The 21086-nt window shown below is 43.8% G+C and overlaps 1 protein-coding gene across 1 annotated transcript in view; it reads left to right on the top strand.

Moving 5' to 3' along the window:
* ZNF592 (zinc finger protein 592) overlaps nt 1–14534 on the top strand; it is a 19929-nt gene extending 5395 nt beyond the window's left edge. The window contains exons 2-8 of the mRNA XM_006885147.1: nt 2932–3110; nt 9739–9915; nt 10177–10336; nt 10447–10734; nt 10962–11074; nt 12250–12385; nt 14019–14534. Coding sequence (XP_006885209.1) covers nt 2932–3110; nt 9739–9915; nt 10177–10336; nt 10447–10734; nt 10962–11074; nt 12250–12385; nt 14019–14534 — 1569 coding nt within the window. The remainder of the gene's footprint in view (nt 1–2931; nt 3111–9738; nt 9916–10176; nt 10337–10446; nt 10735–10961; nt 11075–12249; nt 12386–14018) is intronic.
* Nucleotides 14535–21086: the final 6552 nt, after the last annotated feature.

Genomic DNA, 21086 nt, shown 5'->3' with positions numbered 1-21086 from the left:
GTCTCCTGTGATGACAGAAATACCCAGTTACATCTCTCTTTTAGACGGTTCTCTCCCTCCTCTGTTTCAGTGCAGTATACATTATTGAACCCATCTCACTCAGTCTCTCCCCAACCCCAAGGACAGTCCCATTCTACAACAGTGGCATCATGTAAAAAAAAAAGGGCTAATTTTTTCTAAGTCATATGATCAGATCTCGTGACAGTGAAGTCTTAGGTCGAGACTGTTTCTCCTCATTTACTGTCTCAGTTCTGCACAGGTAGAGTTCTGGGCCCAGGGCCCAGCTGACACCCTTCTCGTCCTGCTTCTTCTCTGTGTCATTCTCCTCCAGTGGGACCCAGGCAGGGAAGGAGAGGAAACCCAGCAAGGCTGTCAGACTTCTTCCAGCCTAGCTCACAGCTCTTCCCAAATCTTCTGTCAATAATTGTGGCCTCTGAGTAGACTGGAGTAATGCTTGAGGCCTGGGATCAGGAACCAGCCTTACTAGTGGTTGGGCTTCGGTTTCCTGACACAGTTTCCAGCACTGGGAGCACAGATAGGGTGTGGCTTTGGTTTCACTCCAGGGTGGGGACAGTGTGTTTGGAGCCCTCTGTCTTCCAAGAAGTCTGCAACATGCCTCCCTCTGTTATGACTAAAGAGGCTCTTTTTTCCTTCCCCGTGCATTCCTTGCTGGGATGGGATGTCGGCATGAAGAAATTCTATTTTCTTGTTCTTAAGGCTTGGCTTTGACTATAATGTTGTCACATCTAACAAAATTAACAAGAATTCCTTCATATTACCTTGTGCAGTTCACATTCAGATTGTCTCAGTTGCATCTGAATGTCTTCTTACATTCAAGTTTGTTTGAATTGACATTCAAACGTCAACTGCGTGTCACATTTACTTATTAAATCTCTTAAATTGCACTTAATCTAGAACTGTTTTCTTTCCACTCTCCATCCTCCCCTCTCTTTTTAATGCCATTGACAGATTGAAGAAATGGGTCATAGGTCCTGAGAACTTTCCAGGAAGATGCTGGGTTTGACTTCTGCTGCTTCATACAACTAATTTGTTCTTCTCTACGCCGGGCTGTGTCTATAGACTAGGAGTTAGTCCTGAAGACTTGATTAGATTCTGGTCCACTTTTGAGGGGAGGCCGAAGACCAGAGAGGTGGTGCTGCGTTCTGTATAGTTCATGGCTCCAGGAGTCACAAAACATCAGTCTCACTTTCGATGATGCTGAACAGTGAGTTCGGATGGTGATGTTCTGGTCCTTTTATTGTGAAGTTCCCTACCTTCTACCTAATAATTTTAGAATCCATTATTAAAACCTTGGGGACCAAGTTGACACCAGTGACTCATGGCCACCCCACATGTGTAGAGTAGGGCTGTAGAGTTTTCAGTGGCTGATTTTTTTAATTGGACCAAGACTTTTTTCTGAGGCACTTCTGAGAGGACTTGAACCCCCAGCCTTTGGGTTAGCAGTCAAGCACGTGGGCCATTTGTACCACCTATGAACGCTATTCTTAATAGTCATTGCTTGAAACAGTAACTTCATTAGGAATTACAAAATAATATTTTTTAATTTAATTTTCATTTATTAGCTAAACTTCTCTACTGAAAAATATAGAATATTTTCTGATTCTTCCATAAGGGCCAATTGATTATATTGAAGTATGATTTATGTTGGAAAATGGGATAAAAACATTCCTTTCTTCCTTTTTTTTTTTAAAAAAAACTTCTTTTCTATAACAGTTTTTAGAGTAGTGAGTTGATTGCCTTCTAATTTCAAATGGTATTGGCAAAGTCTGGTGTGTGTTTTTTTTTTTTAACTTTTGTTTCGTGCTGAGCTCATTGATTTTTTTTTTTATATATTCATTCTTTTTGATGCTCAAGTTAACCTGTCTTTGATCAGTGGGAACCTCCCTGTAAGCTGTCCTGTGCCCTCGAGAAGAAGAAAAACATGAGTTTAGACTGATTAAAAATGAAAGTGTTTTTATATTAACAAATACACACACATACACAGAGACACAGATTTAGGTTGTTTCTGATTTTCAGTTATTAAGAAATACTCTTTTTTATTAATTTCATTCTTTTTAAAATTACTAGAAATATGTTTTCAAAGTTAAAACTATATTAATGGAGGTGGGGGGAGGACTGGGCAGGGAGAAAAGTGCAACAATGAATGAATGGAAAACCAAAATCACTGTAAATGTTCAATAAAATTATTAAAATAAAATTTTAAAAAACCCTATATTAACAAGAATGTGCATCCAGAGAATGTACTTGTCTCTTTCATCTCTTTCTTGTTCTTTCCTTCCTTATAGGTAATGGTTTTTGCTTCTTTGGTTTACTCCTCCATTGCTTCTGTCTGAGGTTGTTTTCTAGGGAAAGAAAACTGCCTCTGCCCAGCTGGGTTGCGGCCTGGTGTGAGCAGAGGAGTTCTGGTGGTACAGCAAGTGCTTTGGATTAAAAAAATTACCAGGAGCTCTCTGTGTAATGGAAAAGTTGGTGGCAAACAACAACCCCCCAAAATCTACTGCTATCTGACTCATAACGACCCTGTAGGATGGCGTAGAATGACCCTTTAGGGTTTCCATAGCTGTTAATCTTTTATCAAAGCAAATCACCATGTATTTCTCCCGAAGAGCAACTGGTGGGCTTGTACCACCAACTTTCAGCTTGCACTTAAGTGCTTTTACCCACAGTATTACCAAGATTTTGTAGGATTTGTGTTGGGGAAAATAGTCAGGTTCTGCCTCTGATAAATGTGGTGAGAAGCACACTTAATGAGGCCTGGGAAGGCCCTAAGTGTCCAAGGGGAACTTGCAAGAGACAGTGGTTAGCATAGGGGTGGTCTGCCCCATCATCCAGGAAGGCCAGACAGCTTTGACAGGAGAGCACTGGGTCTGCTGCTCCTATGTGACCTGCTTTCTTGGTCTTCTTTCCTAGACTTGCCAGGTGTGCCAGATGCTGTTACCCAACCAGTGCAGTTTCTGTGCCCACCAGCGGATCCACGCACACAAGTCTCCCTACTGCTGCCCCGAGTGTGGGGCCCTCTGTCGTTCTGCCTATTTCCAGACTCATGTCAAGGAGAATTGCCTGCACTATGCCCGCAAGGTGGGCTACAGGTAGGTGCTCCCTGGCTCGCTGCCCCGCAATTGCACAAAGGCTGCCCCCTCCCCCTGGACCAGAACTCATTTCAAACTGAGGTTTGGTTTTAAGAATTTGAGCCTCAACCTAAAAGGAGAAGGACATTGATTGGTAGGTACATAGGCATACATTTTTATTTTCTAAAGAACAGGAAGAGCAAGGATAAATATTTAATACCAGAAAAATAGTTTTGTAGTGAAAGGTTTTAGGAAGATTGTTGTTATTGTAGACACTTTTAAGTTGATGTTCTATTTATAGTGATGCCCTATAACAGAGTAGAACTCCACAGGGTTTTCTGGAGTATAATCTTCATAGGAGCAGATGGCTAGGTCTTGGTTCAGCCTGCCAACTTTGAGTAGCAGCCATACATGTAAACAACTATTTGTGCCTTTATGGCATGTTGTTATTGTTATGTGCCATTGAGTCTCTTGCAACTCATAGTGACCTTATGTACAATAGCTCTGCACCCTGCATTATCCTGAGCCAATCTTGTTGTCCCTGACTTACCTACCTCCATTACCCTAGTCACTGAGTCAATCCATCTCATCTATGGCATAGAATATATATATATAACATTTACCTGCCAATTTGGTTTTAAAAGGTGTATATAAAAAGATGTATACATTTGATTTGCTTATAAAGTTTATCATATTTGAGATAAAAAATACAGGTTTACTAATTGCATCACTTCCAGATGTTTTCACTTGTTATTAACAAATGGAATACACAGTGCCATCCTCAAAGGTCTCTAGTATCTCTGCTTTGGTGAGGTTTGTGAGAAATAGTCAAAACATAAGAATGGGAAAAACGATTAGCGTCAGAGCAAAGCCAAGAGATTTTACTTATTTTGGACTGAATTGCCTCCATTGTGTAAAATATATATAAGCAAGGAGTCATTTTCAGGAAAAAGATCAAATTGGAGGTGGAAACATCCCCCAAAGGTTATTAATCTGTAACTTTCCCATCCAGCTAGCTAGGTTGCGTTTCCTGGTTTATTGTATTTGGGTACTTTTGTATTTGTCTGATGCACCACTTCTACACTTTGACTTTTGAGAATTAAGTTTCTCCAAATTTAGTAAGGTTTTCTGTTCTTTGGTATTTGGAAAAAAGAAAAAAATAATAACTAAAATTTTAATTAATAATTTAATTTAAAAAGTAATAAAATATTAGCTTAATAAGTTGTTGTTACGTATCATTGAGTCGGAACTGACTCATAACTGATCCTCCAGTGGGTTTTCAGAGGCAAGAAATCACACAGGAGGAGACTGCCCGTATTTCTCCTGTGGAGCAGCTGGTAGATTTAACTGTGCACTTTTAGATTGACAGTCCAACTCCTTACCACAAAGCCACCAAAGCTTCCTTAATTAACATGTTGCCACACACTTTTAAATTGACGACCACCATGCTTAGAAACATACCCCCCCTCCATGTATTATTGTCATTTGCGGCAACGTGTTAAGTTAGAAAACATTTTATTGAATACCTGCTATTGTCTTTAGCATTATGTCATACCTCAGCATACAAAATTGGTTAAGGTTCAGTCCTGCCCTCAACCAGGTGTCAGTTCGTTAGGACACAAATGTTTGTATGCAAGATATAACTCAGCCCTAAAATAGAGGCTGAGGAATAGCACCTTTTAGCTGCTAACCGAAAAGGTCACTGGTTCCAAGCCACTAACTAGCAGCTGCTTGAGAGAAAGATGTGGCAGTTTGCCTCTGAGGATTCCCAACTTTGGGAGCCCTCTGGGGCCGTTCTCCTCTGCCTTGTGTGGTTGTTGTGAGTCAGAATTGAAGGACACAGTCAGGAAAGCTTCATGAGGGTCCTCTTTGGAGCTTTCTGGCAGAAGAAGAGGAGGAAATAGTATATCTGGTCAGGTACAGGCAAGGACTCGTTATTACAGGAGGGGTATGGGAATGATAAGTTCTTAGAGGAGTATCAGGATAAACTAGAGGGAGGGGCAGGAGTCCGAAATGAGACCAGGCAGTTGGCAGAGGCCTGGCCTTGCACGGTCTTGTATTCCTTGGCAGACATTTGGACTCTATTCAGTGGACAGTGAGGAGCCACAGACAGATTGCCAGCAAGGGAGTGAACCAGCAATATGTCTGTGTTTTAAAAAAATCATTGACCTGCATAGAAGAAAGGAGAGAGGCTGGAGTCTGGTTGAGAGTGTAATGGTCTAGATGAGACAGGGAGGTCTTGCCACTCTGTGGGGACAGAGAGAAGGTAGATGTGAGAGACACTACGGAGATAAAGCATCAAGACTTGATGATAGCTTGTATATGGGGATGAGGAATGGGGAGGTGTTGATGATGAGTTCCAGGTTCCGTCTCAGCATAAACATGTAGACTAATTTCTTCCACATGTCACAGAAGGCGGAGAATCTAAAATGCATTGAGAAGCATGACAAACCTCAGCCAGGATTGTGCAAAACCCTTACCACCATGTTGCGGAAAGGCATTGCTTGGCAGCATCCCATGCCACAGTTTTAAACCAAACACCTGATCCTGTGACATTTGAGAAGAAGCCTTGGTGGTGCAGTGGGCTAAAAGTTAGGCTGCTAACCAAAAGGTGGGCACTTTGAAGCCCATCAAACACTTAGTGGGAGAAAGATGAGATTGTCTGCTCCTATAAAGATGTATGGCCCCAGAACCCCGTGGGACGGTTCTGCCCAGTCTTGACTGGGAGTCAGGATTGACTTGACAGCAGTGAGTTCGGGTTGGGCTTGATAACATGTGAAAGTACCTCTCTGACTTTGATTTTGGTGTGTGTTTGCTGTTCCAAATCCAACCCAATAAGCATTGTAGGCAACACTGAAATTCTTAATCTTGAATCAAAAAAGTTTCTGTAATGTGGACGGATTGTAATTTTAACAAAATTATTTATTTTACCTTTGTAAGAGCTAAGAGAAACATAGCTTCTCAAAATCGTTTCTATTTAGAAAGCCTTTTTGTAAGGAATGCCAGAGAAAAATGGACTGATTTAGCAAAAGTGTTAATTGAATAATTAGCATTAAAATTTACCTGAGTAAACCTGGAAGATATGCACCAATATCATGTTTGTTCCACTTAGGACTTCAGCTGTCAATTTTTTTCGGGCGATAAGAGTATTGAGGTATAATCCATGTACTGTATAATTGAAATGTGTAATTCGCAAGTTTTCACTCTATTTACAGAGTTTTTCAGCCATCATTACAATTAAATTTAGAACATTTTCACACTCCGAAAAGAAACTCATTCCCCCAGCCTTAGGGGACCACTAATTTCTGGCTAAGTAAAAAAAAGTCACTGTTTGCCTGTTTGCCCCTTCTGGACATTTTATATTACATACATTGTCAAGGTTTATCTATGTTGTTGCATGTATCAGTTCTTCATTCTTTTTGTGGCCAAATAATAGTCCATTGTATGACTTCCCTACATCTTGTTTATCCATCATTCATCCTGGTTTAATTTTTTTACTTTTATGAATAATGTGATAGTGTACAAATGTCCCTTTTCATCTCTGCTTTCAAGTCTTCTGGGTATCTATCTGGGAGTGGAGTTGCTCACTATATGGTAATTCTATGTTTAACTGTTTTTAGGAACTACCAGACTCTTTTCCATAGTGGTTGTCCTGTATTTTTTTTTTATTTTTACCAACAAGTGTGAGGGTTTCAAATTTTCCACATTGTCACCAAGATTTGTGTGATATTTTTTTATCTATAGTCATCCCAGTGGTTGTGAAGTGGCAACCAGTTGTGGTTTAGAGTTTCACCTCCCTGATAGCTTGATGTTATTGAAAATCTTTTCAGGAGCTGATTGGCCACTTGTATATCTTCTTTGGATAAATCCATCCTATTTATACCATAGACATTCAGGGGTCTGTTCTTTTTTTGTCTGTTTAGATTCTTGGCCCATTTTAAATTGGGTTACTTAATCTTTTTTGTTCTTCACCTGTAAGAGTTCTTTATTTAATCTCTCTGTAATTCCCAAACAAGATTTGCAGATACTTACTCTGATTCTTATGGGTGTTCCTTTTTTATTAGTAACCTATCAAAAGATATGTGTGTTCCATTTCACTAAATTCCACTTCAGAGTTTTACATTGTTATTTTATGTTTTGTATTATTTGTATTTCTCTTGAAGAAAACATAAAGAGGAAATAAAAATCTCTGTAAATGTTCATTAAAATTATTAAAATAAAACAAAACAAAAATTATTCAAAAAAAGGGGAAAAGAAGAAAACATAAAGAAGCCTATGTATATTTCATATATATATATAAAGCATGTGGTTTGAATCACCATCTGCTCCATGGGAGAAGAATGAGCGCTCTCCTCCTGTGCGATTTACTGCCTCTGAAAACACACTCCAGGTTCAGCTGTGTGTCAGTTCCAAATTACGGCACACAGCAATAGTGGCTTATACATTTCATAATTTTTCTTGCTGATTTTGTTAATAATATGAGAGTGTCTGATGATGTCATTAAAGAAGCAAGTTTAGTCTGTTGCAAAAATATTATTATTTATTAATATTATTATTACTAGCAAAGGTATATGTTACTGCTCCCTTCTCAAAACTTTACAAATCATACAGCAGATGCTTCTATGATTGTTTTCTTTTTTCAAGGCTTCTTAGGATATTTGGTAAAGGTTTTCTTTTGTGGTTGGATTCTCCCCACCCCCAAACACTTTCAGTGTAAACCTTCCTTGATATAGCTGTTTGCTGAGCTTGCTTTGTGCATGTTCTTTTATCCAATTATGTTCTTATCTTCAAGGAGGTTTCTTCACAGAATGTCTACTGGGTAAATAGGGTGGATTTTTCAGTGGTGTTTTTACAAAGAGTATTTTTATATTGCTCCTATAAGTGGCCTGTCTATCCATGCGTATGTGTGTGTAATGCATAGGATTTATTGTGAAATATTTTTAAGTTGAAAGACTATAAACTCCAACAAGAGAAAGGCTCCAATTTCAGAAAAAAATTCTTTAAGACAGTTCTTTATTTCATTTATTCATACCTAGTACTATTTTGACCAAATAAAACTCCATATTGATACCAACTGATACAGAGAAAAAGAAATGTGACTGATGGCACATGAGGAAAAGTGTTGAATATACATACCATGGACTTCTGGGAGAACAAACAAGTTTGTCCTGGAGAAGGTGAAGCCGGAATGCTCCTTGGAGTCAAGGATTCTGAAGCTTCATCTGACGTACTTTGGGCATGTTGCAAGGAGGAACTGGTCCTTGGAGAGGGACATCATGTTTGGGAGAGTGGAGGGACAGCACAGGATAGGAAAACTCTGGATGAGATGCATCAATTCTGTGACTGGGGTGGTATGCGTGAGTATGTCAGAGACAGTGTGTATTGGCACAGGATAGAGCAGCGTTTAGGGCTCTTGTACATAGGGTCGCTATGAGTTGCAAGCAACTCGACGGCACATAACAACAACGACATCAATGTAGATCTAAATAGCCCCATAGACAGAAAAGCCATGGAGCACTTCCTTTATTACGGAAGGTTCCCTTCACCAACTCTGCAGCACTTGGTCCTGGGCTTCCTCCCTGTACGATGAGGGTTGGTGGTTTTTGTGTGGTGTGGTGGACACAGCCTCTCCTGCTCCATGTTTTGCACCCTGCACAGTGTTTTTGCACTCAGAGTATACTATAAGTGTTTCCTCTTATTGCTACACATTCTCCTCACATAGTTTTAATGGCTATACTTCTGTTAAGTAGGGAGCTCTGCTGGTCTAGAAACGTTGGTGTAGCTCTGCTGGGGAAAAGTCGCACTGCCAACCTAAAGGCAAGTGGATTGGATCCACCAGCTGTCCTGAGGAGAAAGGTGGGCAGTGTCTTCCCAGGCAGTTTACAGCCTCGGAAAACCCACCAGAGGATGAGCTGTGAGTCCATTCCGATTTGACGGCAATGAATTTTTAAGTTTTATGTTAAGTAGCTGTCTGTGCTTATTCAATACTAGCCTGTCGGAGGCCCAGGCTCTCTGGTTCCCCTCTAATATTCTTCCTAGACTTCTGCTATTGTATCAGACTTAAAATTTGTACTGTGTTATTACTGAACCAGTTTCCTCCTTCTCCTCGCCTTACAGCTTCTCTTTTTTTCCCCTTATGCAATTTTTTGTTCCAGCTATAGATTGCTAAAATTAATAACTATTATTGTTTAAGTCATTGTGAATGACTCCAGTTCCCAGTATAGCATCTATCCACATGTTCCTAGACAGTGATAAAAGTGGCTACAGAACAGTCTGTTGGGTTTATGGGAAAAGATAAGTTCATCTCACCTTGGGTGTGTTATTTACTATCTCTGTGCCTCGTTTTCCTTAGTTATAAATACCGCTGCTCTTTTTTGGGCTTTTTACACACTGTTGTCTGATCAGTGAGGGGAGGGGTTAGAGTTTCCTACTAGCTGTGCTTGGGTTTGTGTAGCCTTGGGCTTGCATGGCCTGGGTGACCGCATTTGGCCAGACTACCTCAGGCAGGAATTAGGGATGTACACGTGGGGAGTGGAAGACTACATACTGGGGCGGGGGTAAGCCCCTGAGACAACTCTGTTCCTGCCCTCCATTCCCTTCAGCACCCCCTCTGGGTTTGACATCCCCACCACCTACCTCTGCCATCCAGGTGCATCCACTGTGGTGTCATCCACCTGACCTTGGCTTTGCTGAAAATCCACATCCAGGAACGGCACTGTCAGGTTTTCCACAAATGTGCATTCTGCCCCATGGCCTTCAAGACTGCCAGCAGCACTGCAGACCACAGCGCCTCCCAGCATCCCACCCAGCCCCACAGACCCTCCCAGTGAGTGAGCTCCAGGGCTGCCTGGGCCTGTGCGGTGGAGCGGATGGCGTGGGGTGGGAACTCGAGGTGGGACTAGGGGAAGAGACTCCTGGAGTCCACCAAGAACACCCGAGGCTGGGGAGTGTCCACACTGGCTCAGTGTGGTGGCTTCATAAACTTAACCCCGGTTCAGAGAGAGCAGGGGTGGGGTCAGGTTGGGTAAAGGGTCCTTCTGCCAGCAGAGCCTTCAACAGCTCAGCATCCTGATGCTCATCTCATCAGGCTCATCTATAAGTGCTCCTGTGAAATGGTCTTCAACAAGAAGAGGCACATTCAACAGCATTTCTACCAGAATGCCAGCAAGGCACAGGTGGGCGTCTTCAAGTGCCCCGAGTGCCCACTCCTGTTTCCGCAGAAGCCGGAGCTGATGCAGCACGTCAAGGTGAGATGTGTTGGGGAAGGAGGCTGGGAGGGGCGTGTCCATCAGGCCAGGGGTCTGACTCTGTGCATCTTTCCCCTTACCCAGTCAGTAATTGCTCTCCTCATCCCCAGAGCACCCACGGTGTTCCCCGAAACGTGGATGAGCTGTCAACCCTCCAGTCCTCAGCAGACACATCCTCAAGCCGCCCTGCCTCTCGAGCCCCTGCTGAGCCTCCAGCAACGAGCGTGGCTGCTCGAGGCAGTTCTCTGCCCTCCAGCCGCTGGGGCAGGGCTGAGGCCCACCGCAGGGGGGAAGCCAGGCCCCGGCTGAGGAACACTGGCTGGACATGCCAGGAGTGCCAGGAGTGGGTTCCCGATCGGGAGAGCTACGTGTCACACATGAAAAAGAGCCATGGGCGGGTAAGTGAAACTACTTGGTCACAATGCCAAGTTCCCTGGATGGAAGTCAAAACCTTCCCCCTCCATCCCCACCTGTAGCTGACCCATTTGAGTTGCTGGTGTTTTGAGTGAGGTCGGTCCCATAGATCTCAAGGCATTTGGAACTTCCTGTCCACATCACCTGAGAGGAGAGGCGCACACAGAACCACTGTCCAATGATGCTCTGTTTTTTGCTGCTCCTCCCATAGACAGTGAAGCGGTACCCATGTCGGCAGTGTGAGCAGTCTTTCCATACCCCCAGCAGCCTCCGCAAACACATTCGCAACAACCATGACACCGTGAAAAAGGTCTACACCTGTGGGTGAGTTTCTGGAGAGGTGGTGCTGCAGAATGTGGAAGTTCACAGCGATTCTGTCCATGGCATATTTGAGACTTTTTCTCTAACATGAGATTAGGGCTCCAAATAAAGAGAAAAACAAGATTCTACCTGGAGAAGATTCCCTGACTAGATTAGAAATCACTAGGTAGTCCATAAAGCATCGATCTTCTGTCATCCTTATTAACTGTGCAACTTTCAGATGCACAGGGAGCACTTGAAATGACCATGGCTTGAATTAGGTACACCTTAGTCTTTAAACTGACATTTTTACTCTTTGGTTCTTTAAAGAGGTCTTTGACAGCATATTTCCCTGCTACAATGGGTGTTGATTGTGGGTCCAAGTAAAATGAAGTCTTTAACAACTTCAGTCTTTTCCTCTGTCTGTCATGATGTTGCCTATTGGTCCAGTGATGAGAATTTGTTCTGCCAAAAGAATAAACAAGCCTGTCTTTGAAAAAATGTGTAACCAAGAGGCAAAGATGGTAAAACTTCATCTCACATACTTTGGGCACATTATCAGGAGGGGACCAGTCCATGGAAAAAGCCGTCATGCTGGGAAAGGTAGTGGGTCCGAGAAAGAGAGGAAGACCTTCAACACAATAGACTGACACAGTGACTATACCAGTGGGATGGTGAGGATGGCATGGGATAGGGCAAGGTTCATATCTGTTGTTCATAGGGTTGCTTTGAGTCATAGTTGACTTGATGGTGCCTAACAATGAGAAGAAGTTAGAAGCCAGCTTCTAGAAGCCAGTGTGTAAGAGAAGTGATGGCAGTGTGACCAGACGCCCTGTCTACTGTGAGGCAGACCCTGGCCTCTCTCATGCTGACCACTTGTCTAGCACTTGAGCCCCTGGGAGTCAAGAATCAGCTCATGCCGTGTAGCCAGGTGGTACAGATATTCTGACCTGCTGTTGTCTGCACGTTAGCTGGCTTGCTGGGTGCATCTCTCTGGTAAGCCCCAAGCTGCCCAGCCAACCTGAAGACCGTGACTGGCTGTTTGCTCCTGACTCTAATTCTCTCTCCCTGGTCTACTGAGGAAAAAGTCTGAAGGCTCTTGGAGCCAGAAGCAGCTTTCATTTCTTTTTGGTTGCTTTGCTCCCCTGGACCCTGCAGCCTATACTCCCCCTTGACCTCCTCTGGTTTTGCTTCTGCAGGTATTGTACCGAGGACAGCCCCAGCTTTCCTCGGCCCTCCCTCCTGGAGAGTCATATCAGCCTTATGCATGGCATCAGAAACCCTGATTTGAGCCAGACGTCCAAAGTCAGACCTCCGAGTGGGCCTGCCCCTCAGGTGAGTGTCGGGTCTCAGCCCTTGTAGTTGGCTGGTCAGGGAGGCCTGGAGATGCCAGAGTATTGCGGGGTGGAGTGGGGGTAGGATGGGACACATGACCCGCATTTGTCACTGTGCCAGGGAGCAACTCTGTAGCCCTCTGCCACCCACCTAGGACTGTAGATGAGTGAGTGAAGCAGCCCACTGGCCATTTGTTACTGCTGTTCCCTGTGACTGAGCCCTTCTTGGGTGAGCACTGTGCTCTTGGGACATGGGGTGTTTTCACACACACCATCCTCTTTCTTTTTCATGGCAGCCTATGAGGCAGAAGCAGGAAAGGTAGGTTTGTTGTGTGAGGATAAGGAGGTTAGGCTGTCTCCTATCCTCCCTATGATGGGAAGAGCCAGGTTTTTTATCATTCTGCTGTCCTGGTCCTTTGCCTCATGGCTTCACCCCAGTTCCACACCCTGTCCCTCTTTCTTTTTTTTTTTTTTTTAATTTTCTTTTCTTTACACACACACACACACACACACACTTTTTTTTATATTATTTTTTGCGTGTACCGTCAAATCAGATCTGACTGGTACAGGAGGAGACTTCCCCCTCCTTCTCCAGCAGAGCTTCTCATGGATTTGAACCACGTACCTCTGGGATTGCAGTGCAGTGCCTTGCCACTAGGCCACCAGAGCTCCCTCCTGTCTCTCTTTCTGATGAAATTTCTGGTGAACTTGTTTCCCTTCCTCACTGCAGGCTCTTCCCATCCCTCAGTAAGTGTGCTCCCTGGAGAAGGTAGTCATGACTGGAAATCTCTGACGTCTGCCTGGAGGTCTAGGGCATTCTTAGAACCTCCTTAACTCTTAGGAGATGGGAGCCAATTGGCCAAAGCATAGAGGAAGTATAAAATTTAACGAATACCAGCTAAACAATAGCATAGCAGAAGTAGCTCACCTGATTGAGAGTTAGCCATTGACGCTTTGGCAGCATCTGCCATTGACGGAAACACACCTTACATCTCTCCCTCCCCTGCGAAGCACACCTTGGGTGGTCCAGCATTCTGCTTAGGGGATGCTCTCTGCCAGATAGCTTTGGTCAAGGGCACAAGGTGGTGTGTTCAAGGATATTCACAGCTGCACTGTGTGCAGTGGTGAGAGTGGAACTCACTCCAGTGTCCATCTGGGGGACTGTTTATATTGACTCTGGTTCACCCCACAATGGGGTAATATGCAGCCATTAGAAAGAATGATACCTCTGTATATGCCCTTTCGGAGCTAAACTTCAGTAATGCAAAAAGTCTGATGAGAAAAGTACACATGGAATGCTATTATTTTGTCAAAGAAAATAGTTGTGGTTTTATATATGTACACTGTATCTCTGACTTTCATTGAAGAGCAGGCTTTTCCATATCTTTGGGGTGATGTGCTATATATATATATATATATATATATATATATACACACACATACATACATATATATACACACACATTACATTTAAAAACAAACCAAACCTAAACCAGCGTTGTGGGACTAGGCTGACCTTAGCTAGGGGTGGTGACCCTGGAAGTCCCTGGGGTTCACTTCACTAGATCTGTCTGAGGGCTCATGTCCTGGGCAAGGCTCACCTTGGACTCTGCTTGCACTGTGTCTCCTTCCAGGTGAACCATCTGAAAAGACCAGTCAGTGGAGCAGAGGACGCTCCAGGTACCACCAACAGCACGACGGTCTCTTCCTCCAAAAGACACAAGTCCCTTTTCCAGTGTGCAAAATGTACCTTTGCGACAGACTCGGGGCTCGAGTTCAAGAGCCACATACCTCAGCACCAGACGGACAACTCCACAGCCCAGTGTCTCCTCTGTGGCTTGTGCTACACCTCTGCCAGCTCCCTCAGCCGCCATCTCTTTATTGTCCACAAGATGAGAGACCAGGAGGGGGAAGAGGAGGGGGCGGGGGTGGCACCGGTGGTAGAGGCAGTGGAGCTGGAGGCCTCTGGTGAGGAAGTGCCCGTGGAGACCAAGGAGAATGGACTAGGAGAATGTGCTGGCGAGCCTTTGTTGGCCGACCTGGAGGGAAGAGGATCACTGGCCCCGGTCTCTGAGGAGGATGGTGCCCAAGATGCTGAAAGTCACCCCCAGGCCTCTCAGGACCAGGACAGCTGCACACCATCCCCTTAGGTGTGGCAGGAGCGAGGCTTTGCTGTGTGTGAGATTGCGTGGTGCCCTGGAGGCCTTCACCTGCCGTGTGGACAGTGGAAAGAAAAGGCTCTGCCCTGGAGCAGTGTCTGCTCTGAGCTGCGGGGTGCTGTGTCCACCAGCCCCAGGAAATGGGGGTTACCCAGGACCCCAACAGCTCTGAATTTGCTTCTGTTATTTATGGCTTTGTGCTGCTTCTTGGTACCCTAACTCTCTGTCTGTGTCCTCCCAACCCCAGGCTGCTCATGTGGCCTACCATACTGTCAACTTGGCTCAAAACCCCTCTGCTGCTGTGCTCTTCTGAAAGGTTCCTGCTTGCTTCCCTCAGTCAGGGGAATCCCTGGAGTTCTGTTTGCTCACAAACACCACCAGCTCCCCTTCCTGCCATCCATGCCCAAGAGAAAGGGGAGTGCGGGTTGTTGACAAGAGTCCCTCTCAGCTCTGTCCAGCCCGCCCTGTAAGGGCCCTTGGTCACCTTGTCCTTCCGTCCTGTCTTCTTTTCATTCTTTCCCACCAAAGTTGTTTTGGAGAAATAATTGTCACACTGGCTCACCATGTCTCTGGATGGGTATACTTTGCAGCACACCTTTGCTTGGAACTGGTCAGAGCAGGGGGTACAGCAAAGGCAGGCGGGCTCTGCAAGCCACACACCCACCCCCGCTTCACAAGGAGCTGTGGATCCTTGATCTGCTGCTGTTCTGCCTTCCCTGACAAGTGGGGTTTGGGGGCACACAGACATCGGGGTATTTGTACTCTTGCTCCTGTGCCATGAGAGAGGCTGCTGTCCCAGGCAGGCCAGCCCCTCCTTCTCCTGGCTACATGTTGCTCAGACTATATTTCAAATAAAAACAAATCTTCCCATGCAGGTAGGCTCTTGTATTCCTCTTCAGCTGAGCCTGTCCTCTGCTGTCCCACCTAGGATCTTTCCCATTTCTGAGGGAGAGCAGAGCTTTCTTCCACCCAGGGAGGGTCTTCTCCAGATCTTAGCACTTGCAGTCAGGAAACAAGGATCCCTGTGCTTCTCAGTTCTCTGGAAACCATTCCTACAGGTGAGAAGGGTGTCTTGATGTTGGTCTGCACTCATCTAAGGTGTCCCTGGGCAACTGGATTGTCTCTAGGGCCTAGCTGAGCTCTGTTATCTTTTCTTATAAATGGATTCTCAACCTGAGAGAACCCTTTGTGAGGGGGAAGAAGGGAGTGGAGTGGAGGGGTTCTGTAATGTCGCTGTGGTCATATTGGCACTGCGCTGCAAGAGGGCAGAAGTGGGTCTAAGCTAGGCCGGGGTGTGTTTCCACCGATGGAGGAATGGGTCCTTGTCCTCTTGGGGGCCGCACGTGCACACGGAGCAGGTTTGGATGCCTGGACTTGGCATAGGTGAGCCACGGGGCTGGGCTGGGTAGGATCTAGTGCAACAGAGGGGAGTAGGTGCTGGCTGGACTCTGAGAGGTAGGTTTTCAAGGGAGGCATTGAATATCAGTTATAAATTGCTAAAGTAGATAAATATTCTTGACCTTTCCACAATAGAAAAAAAATTACACTTTTTTCCTCTTTCAAATGCCAGATTTTCAGTGGAAATGCTAATGGCAGTGGGAAAGGTTAGTGCATGCCTCAATTTCAGAAAGGCTGTGGCTTTGTGCCATTTCAATGATTGTGGTACCTGGCCAGGCAGCCATCTCCCTCCTTCCTATGTGGGCAGAAAGGTCAAACAGGGCCCAGTTTCAGGTGCCTGCAAAGCCAGAGTGCACTCTGAGAGGGACACTTGGCAGGCACACACCTGACCTGACGTAGCTGTGGGTCCTGTCTCCAATTCCAGTGGTGGGAAGCCACCCCTGTACCCTGGGTCTGTTCGTAAGAAAGAACAAGCTTAGAGGAGGCTGATAGAAACATTGGCAATGGATGGCTGGATCCCTCACTGCTCAGAGGCACAGAGAGAGGAGGTAATAAACCACTCAGATGCGGTTGACCTTGTTGAGAACAGCATGGGGTAGAAACAATACCAAGCCACTCATCCAGAAACCTACCTGGGTCATGGCCTGGCATCTGTGATAACTGGCTCTAAACCCCTTGACCTCACTGACCACCTTCTAAATGGAACTAATGTTTCTCTCCAGTTCACATCCAGGGGTTTTTGTTAAATAGTGAATGTGGAAGCACTTTGTAGTTTTTAAAACACTGTATTCAGGGGAGTGATTCTTGATAGTGAAGTGTACTTTTTCTGCATCAGATTCAGATGCTGATTATCTGTTGTAAATTGGTCTATGACACCTGCCTATAATTTAAGAACAGTGAGGACAGTAGTACTTTGGAGCAGCACATGTGTGCCCCACACCTTGCGATATACTTTTCAGTGATCCTCTCATTTAATTCTTAGTGTGATATGACAGCATCAGACAGAGGGGTTAATGACTTGTCCAGCCATCTATAAGTAAACAGTGCTGAGATCTGAAGTCAAGCCTGTGGCATCTCAGAGCCTGTGATCTTGGCCTGCCTTAACACGGAGGCTGCTCTGGCTTCTGCCAGCTTGTCAGTGTCTCTGGACATCCCTCCTGCTTCCTGAGTGGCTGCGATGTCCTGTGGCATGCCTGGTCCTCTTTAGAGTGCTCTTTTGACTGTGTCTAGTGACCCCAAGGAGGGCTTGCGCACCATGTTTGCTTTTGAAATTCTGATGTCTCTCTGCCCTTTCATTCTTGGGGTGTACCTTGCCATTTGAAGACCATTGATATTTGAGGACTGCCCCAGGAAAGGCTGCCCAACTATCTAGGGAACCTGTAGTTCCCTCGAAGTGCAATACTTTATGATGTTTTCTTTCTCCAGAGCTGTTCTAATGGTTGTGTTATCACTTGGTAGTATCAGAAACCCTGGCTGTAACAAGCACTTAACTGTATCTCCTGCTGCAGTGACTGCTGTCTGATGATGCTAATCAGATAAGATTTCCCACCCAGGTGGAAACTCCAATTTATGACACTCAAGGCTTGACAAGTGACTAGGATTTATTTCCCAACTACTTTATCTCTGTAAGATGATCCCCTGGATTACAGTAAAGTAACTGGTGTAGAAAGAACTTCCCATCTAATTGATGTAAACAGTCTGGTTTTTAAAGACTTAGCAGTCATGGCGCAGTAAGTTCAAGGTTTTGTCTACCCCAAGACGGAAGGATCTCTGCCCTGTCCACGCCTCTGCCCACCCTCATTTCTTTTACTTCTTTTAAGGTTTTTGATCTTTGGAGAATTAACACATGTATATGGTAAAAAAAAAAAAATCACAGTACAAAAAAACAATGAAAAGTAATCCTCCTGGTGCGGTCAGCCTCCAGTCCCTGGCGCCCCTCCAGAGTTAATCACTGTTATCTCTCTCTTGTGTACCCTCTCAGAGCAATTCTATGCATTTACGTGTTTATAAATATGTATATTTATATATCTACTTTTAATACAAATGGTAGCATTCTATACACTGCGTTCTAAAGCTTGCTTTTTTTAACTGATTCAGTCCTTTATTCCACATTCATACACAGGGTCAGCCTAATTCTTGAAATGCTCCCAGCACAGTGTCTCACACCCGATAGGGGTTCAGAAAGTATTTAAATGAATGGATGTGTTCCTGAATGAATGAGTCCCACTCTGTTGGTAGCCATAAAGTCCTTTCTTGTCCAAGATAAAAACACGATTTGATTACACAGGACTGTCTCAATTCTAGGACATGTCTCCTGTCTTTTCTAAGGAGTCTGGGCTGCTGTTCATCTTCTCCACCAACAGATGCCAGGGCAGCCTCAGGGACAGGGCATAGAGCCCTTTCACAGAAAGGAGCAGGGATTCAGATCCAGATCCCAAGTACGGAATATTTATTTGCTCCTTGTTTAAAATCCCTTTTCTCTTTGGAAAGTTATATTAACATTTTTTTAATTTTATTATTTTTTTAATGTGTGTACCATCAAATCGGATCTGACTGGTTCAGGAAGAGATTGGCCCTCCTTTTCCAGCAGAGCATCTGGTGGATTCGAACTGTGCACTTTTGGGATTACAGTGCAGCTTCTTGCCTATGTAACATTGTTTTAAAACATGTTAATAATGCACATACTTAGAATCCCATTCCGTATTACATTTACAGTTTTGTTTCTGCAAATAACTTTTTTTTTTTTTTTGGCAAATCACTTTCTAATCCTTGTTAAGGAAACTCACACCTGAATTTATGGTAGAATTATAAGGGACGTGAGTACTGAACATTCCTGTATGTCAGACATTATTCTTCTCATGTTACATCCATTCTGTCATTACAGTTCACAATAATTACATACTATTCAGTACTATTGTTTTCCTCTTAGAGACCGTGAAATAGGGGTTCAGAGTGATTGTGAGATTTCCCTAAGATGACGTAGCTACTTAGGGGCTGAGCTGGGATTCACATTTACAGGTGTAACTAATACTATACTGCCTAAGAGCATTTTGTATCATGCTTTAGCTTCATTTTACATTATCCCTGGGTGTTTTCCCATGTTTCTCCAGGGCCTTTAAATTACAATTTTATTTTCAAGAATTCAAATGCAAATTTAACCTAGTTTATGTAACCATTTCTTTTTTAACAATTTCTTTCTTTTAATTTTCCTGCTTCATCAGTGTAATGAAAAATGATGGTCACATGGCTTTTTTATAAACACAGCAGAACATCTGCCATCAGTTTTCACATGTTCAGTCCAATGACACTGATTCCTTTGGGTTGTGCAGCCATTCTTGCTCTCCTTTCTAAGCTGTTTCTCTCCAAATAACAGACTCACTGCCTTCGAAGTTTCCTATCTAGTCCTTTGACTTTGAGCATTCAGCTTTTTGTTCCTGCAGAGTTATCTCTGCAGGATGTGTTTCCAAGAACTTATCCCTATTTTTCTTGACTAAACTCACTAATGGGAGTTCCAGTCACCTATTCTGGAGGGAGTGTTGCAGACTAACGGTAAAGGATTTTTATAATTATTAATAATGAGACAGCCAGCCAAGAATGAGATAGAGCAGAGAGCAGTAAAAACAGGGGGCCAGCAGTTCTTGACTAAAGACCTCAAGTCATGTTTCTCTGTGTATTTACTGATAATCAGGGGAAGCAAATAATAAAAGGAATTCCTTGTAAATGAAGCCAAATTTTTTTTCTGTTGTCAACCTAATGCTGTAGCTCAGGAAGTATTTCACAGGAAATAACACTGCCTCTGTAGGGGGCCCCTACCTGTCTCCTGTCTGCAGGGAACAAACAGCTCTTTTTCTGTGATCTTCCACAAGAGAAATCCTAACTTATAAATCGGTAATTCCTTCAATTCCTGAACAAGGGTTTTCATATAATATTTGGTATGAAGTTTGGCTTCCCATAAGGGAGTTTCACTAACTCAAAGCCTTCACTTCTGGCAGTTCAAATCCACCAGCCGCTCTATAGAAGAAAGATGGGAAATCTTTCTTTTCAATTCACAGCCTCGGAAACTCAATGAAAGGGTGCTATGAGTCAGATTCGACAGTGAGTAAGGTTTTGTGGGTGTTTTTTTTAAGAAACTGACAGGCAGTGTAAGAATGGAGAGGATACCAATGACAGAAGTCAGAAGGCCTGGCTTCCAGTCTTGGCTCCATAACTAAGTCACAGCCATTTGGCTCTTCCCGACCTGTTCTCGCATCTATTAGATGAGGGGGCTGTTTTGTGTCACTAGAGGACTTAAACCTGGCTGATTTTCATATTTTCATTCCTGTCTATAGCTCTGTCAAAACAAGACACCTTCCCAAGGCAAGAAATTTTGCTGTGATTCTCCTTTTGTTTATTTTTGCCTAGGTAAATATAAAAATTTTAAAGGTATAAAGGAATATACAGTGAAAAACTCACCTCATTCCTTCAGTTGCCTTCCTCAGCAACAATCCTACTTTTTAAAAAATTCTATTTTGTTATTGTAGAATACAGATCTATTTTTTACAATGATTTTCATTTTCATATGTACAATTCCGTGACAGTGGTATACCCTATATTGTACAACTATCTGTTCCTACATTTTTTTCATCATCCTTAACAGAAACTCCCCTTCTCCCACCAGTCCCTGGAAACCACTAATAAACTGTGGTCTCTATGCATATGCCTGAGGACCATCACTTTTATTGTATTCCGATTTGCATCAGATTTAGGGTGTTTTAAAGAATTCTGGCTCTTTTATGAGTAGTTACTATTTTGAATTTTTGTCAAGATTTCCCATGTTTGAACTCTTTTTGACTTTGTAATTCCCAAATATCCTCACATCTTTTAATCATGCAGGCATCTTTTCTTTAAGGACTTAGATCTAGATGGGCTTAAGACCAGTTCACTGTTTCATATATTGGCCTTTAAAAATGCTTTTTTTTTTAAAAGGAGCCCTGGTGGCCTAGTGGCAAGAAGCTGCACCACAATCTTAAAGGTGTGTAGTTCAAATCCACCAGATGCTCTGCTGAAGAAGGAGGGGTAAACTACTCCTGTGCCAGTCGGATCCAATTCGACGGTACACTAAAGTTAAAATAATAATGCTTTTTGTAGTCCTTTTTTAAAAAAATA

Source organism: Elephantulus edwardii, unplaced genomic scaffold (assembly GCF_000299155.1).
Source record: "Elephantulus edwardii isolate Elephantulus edwardi_28Jun2011 unplaced genomic scaffold, EleEdw1.0 scaffold00041, whole genome shotgun sequence".
Classification (NCBI taxonomy): domain Eukaryota; kingdom Metazoa; phylum Chordata; class Mammalia; order Macroscelidea; family Macroscelididae; genus Elephantulus; species Elephantulus edwardii.
This window is presented reverse-complemented; position numbering and strand designations above follow the sequence as displayed.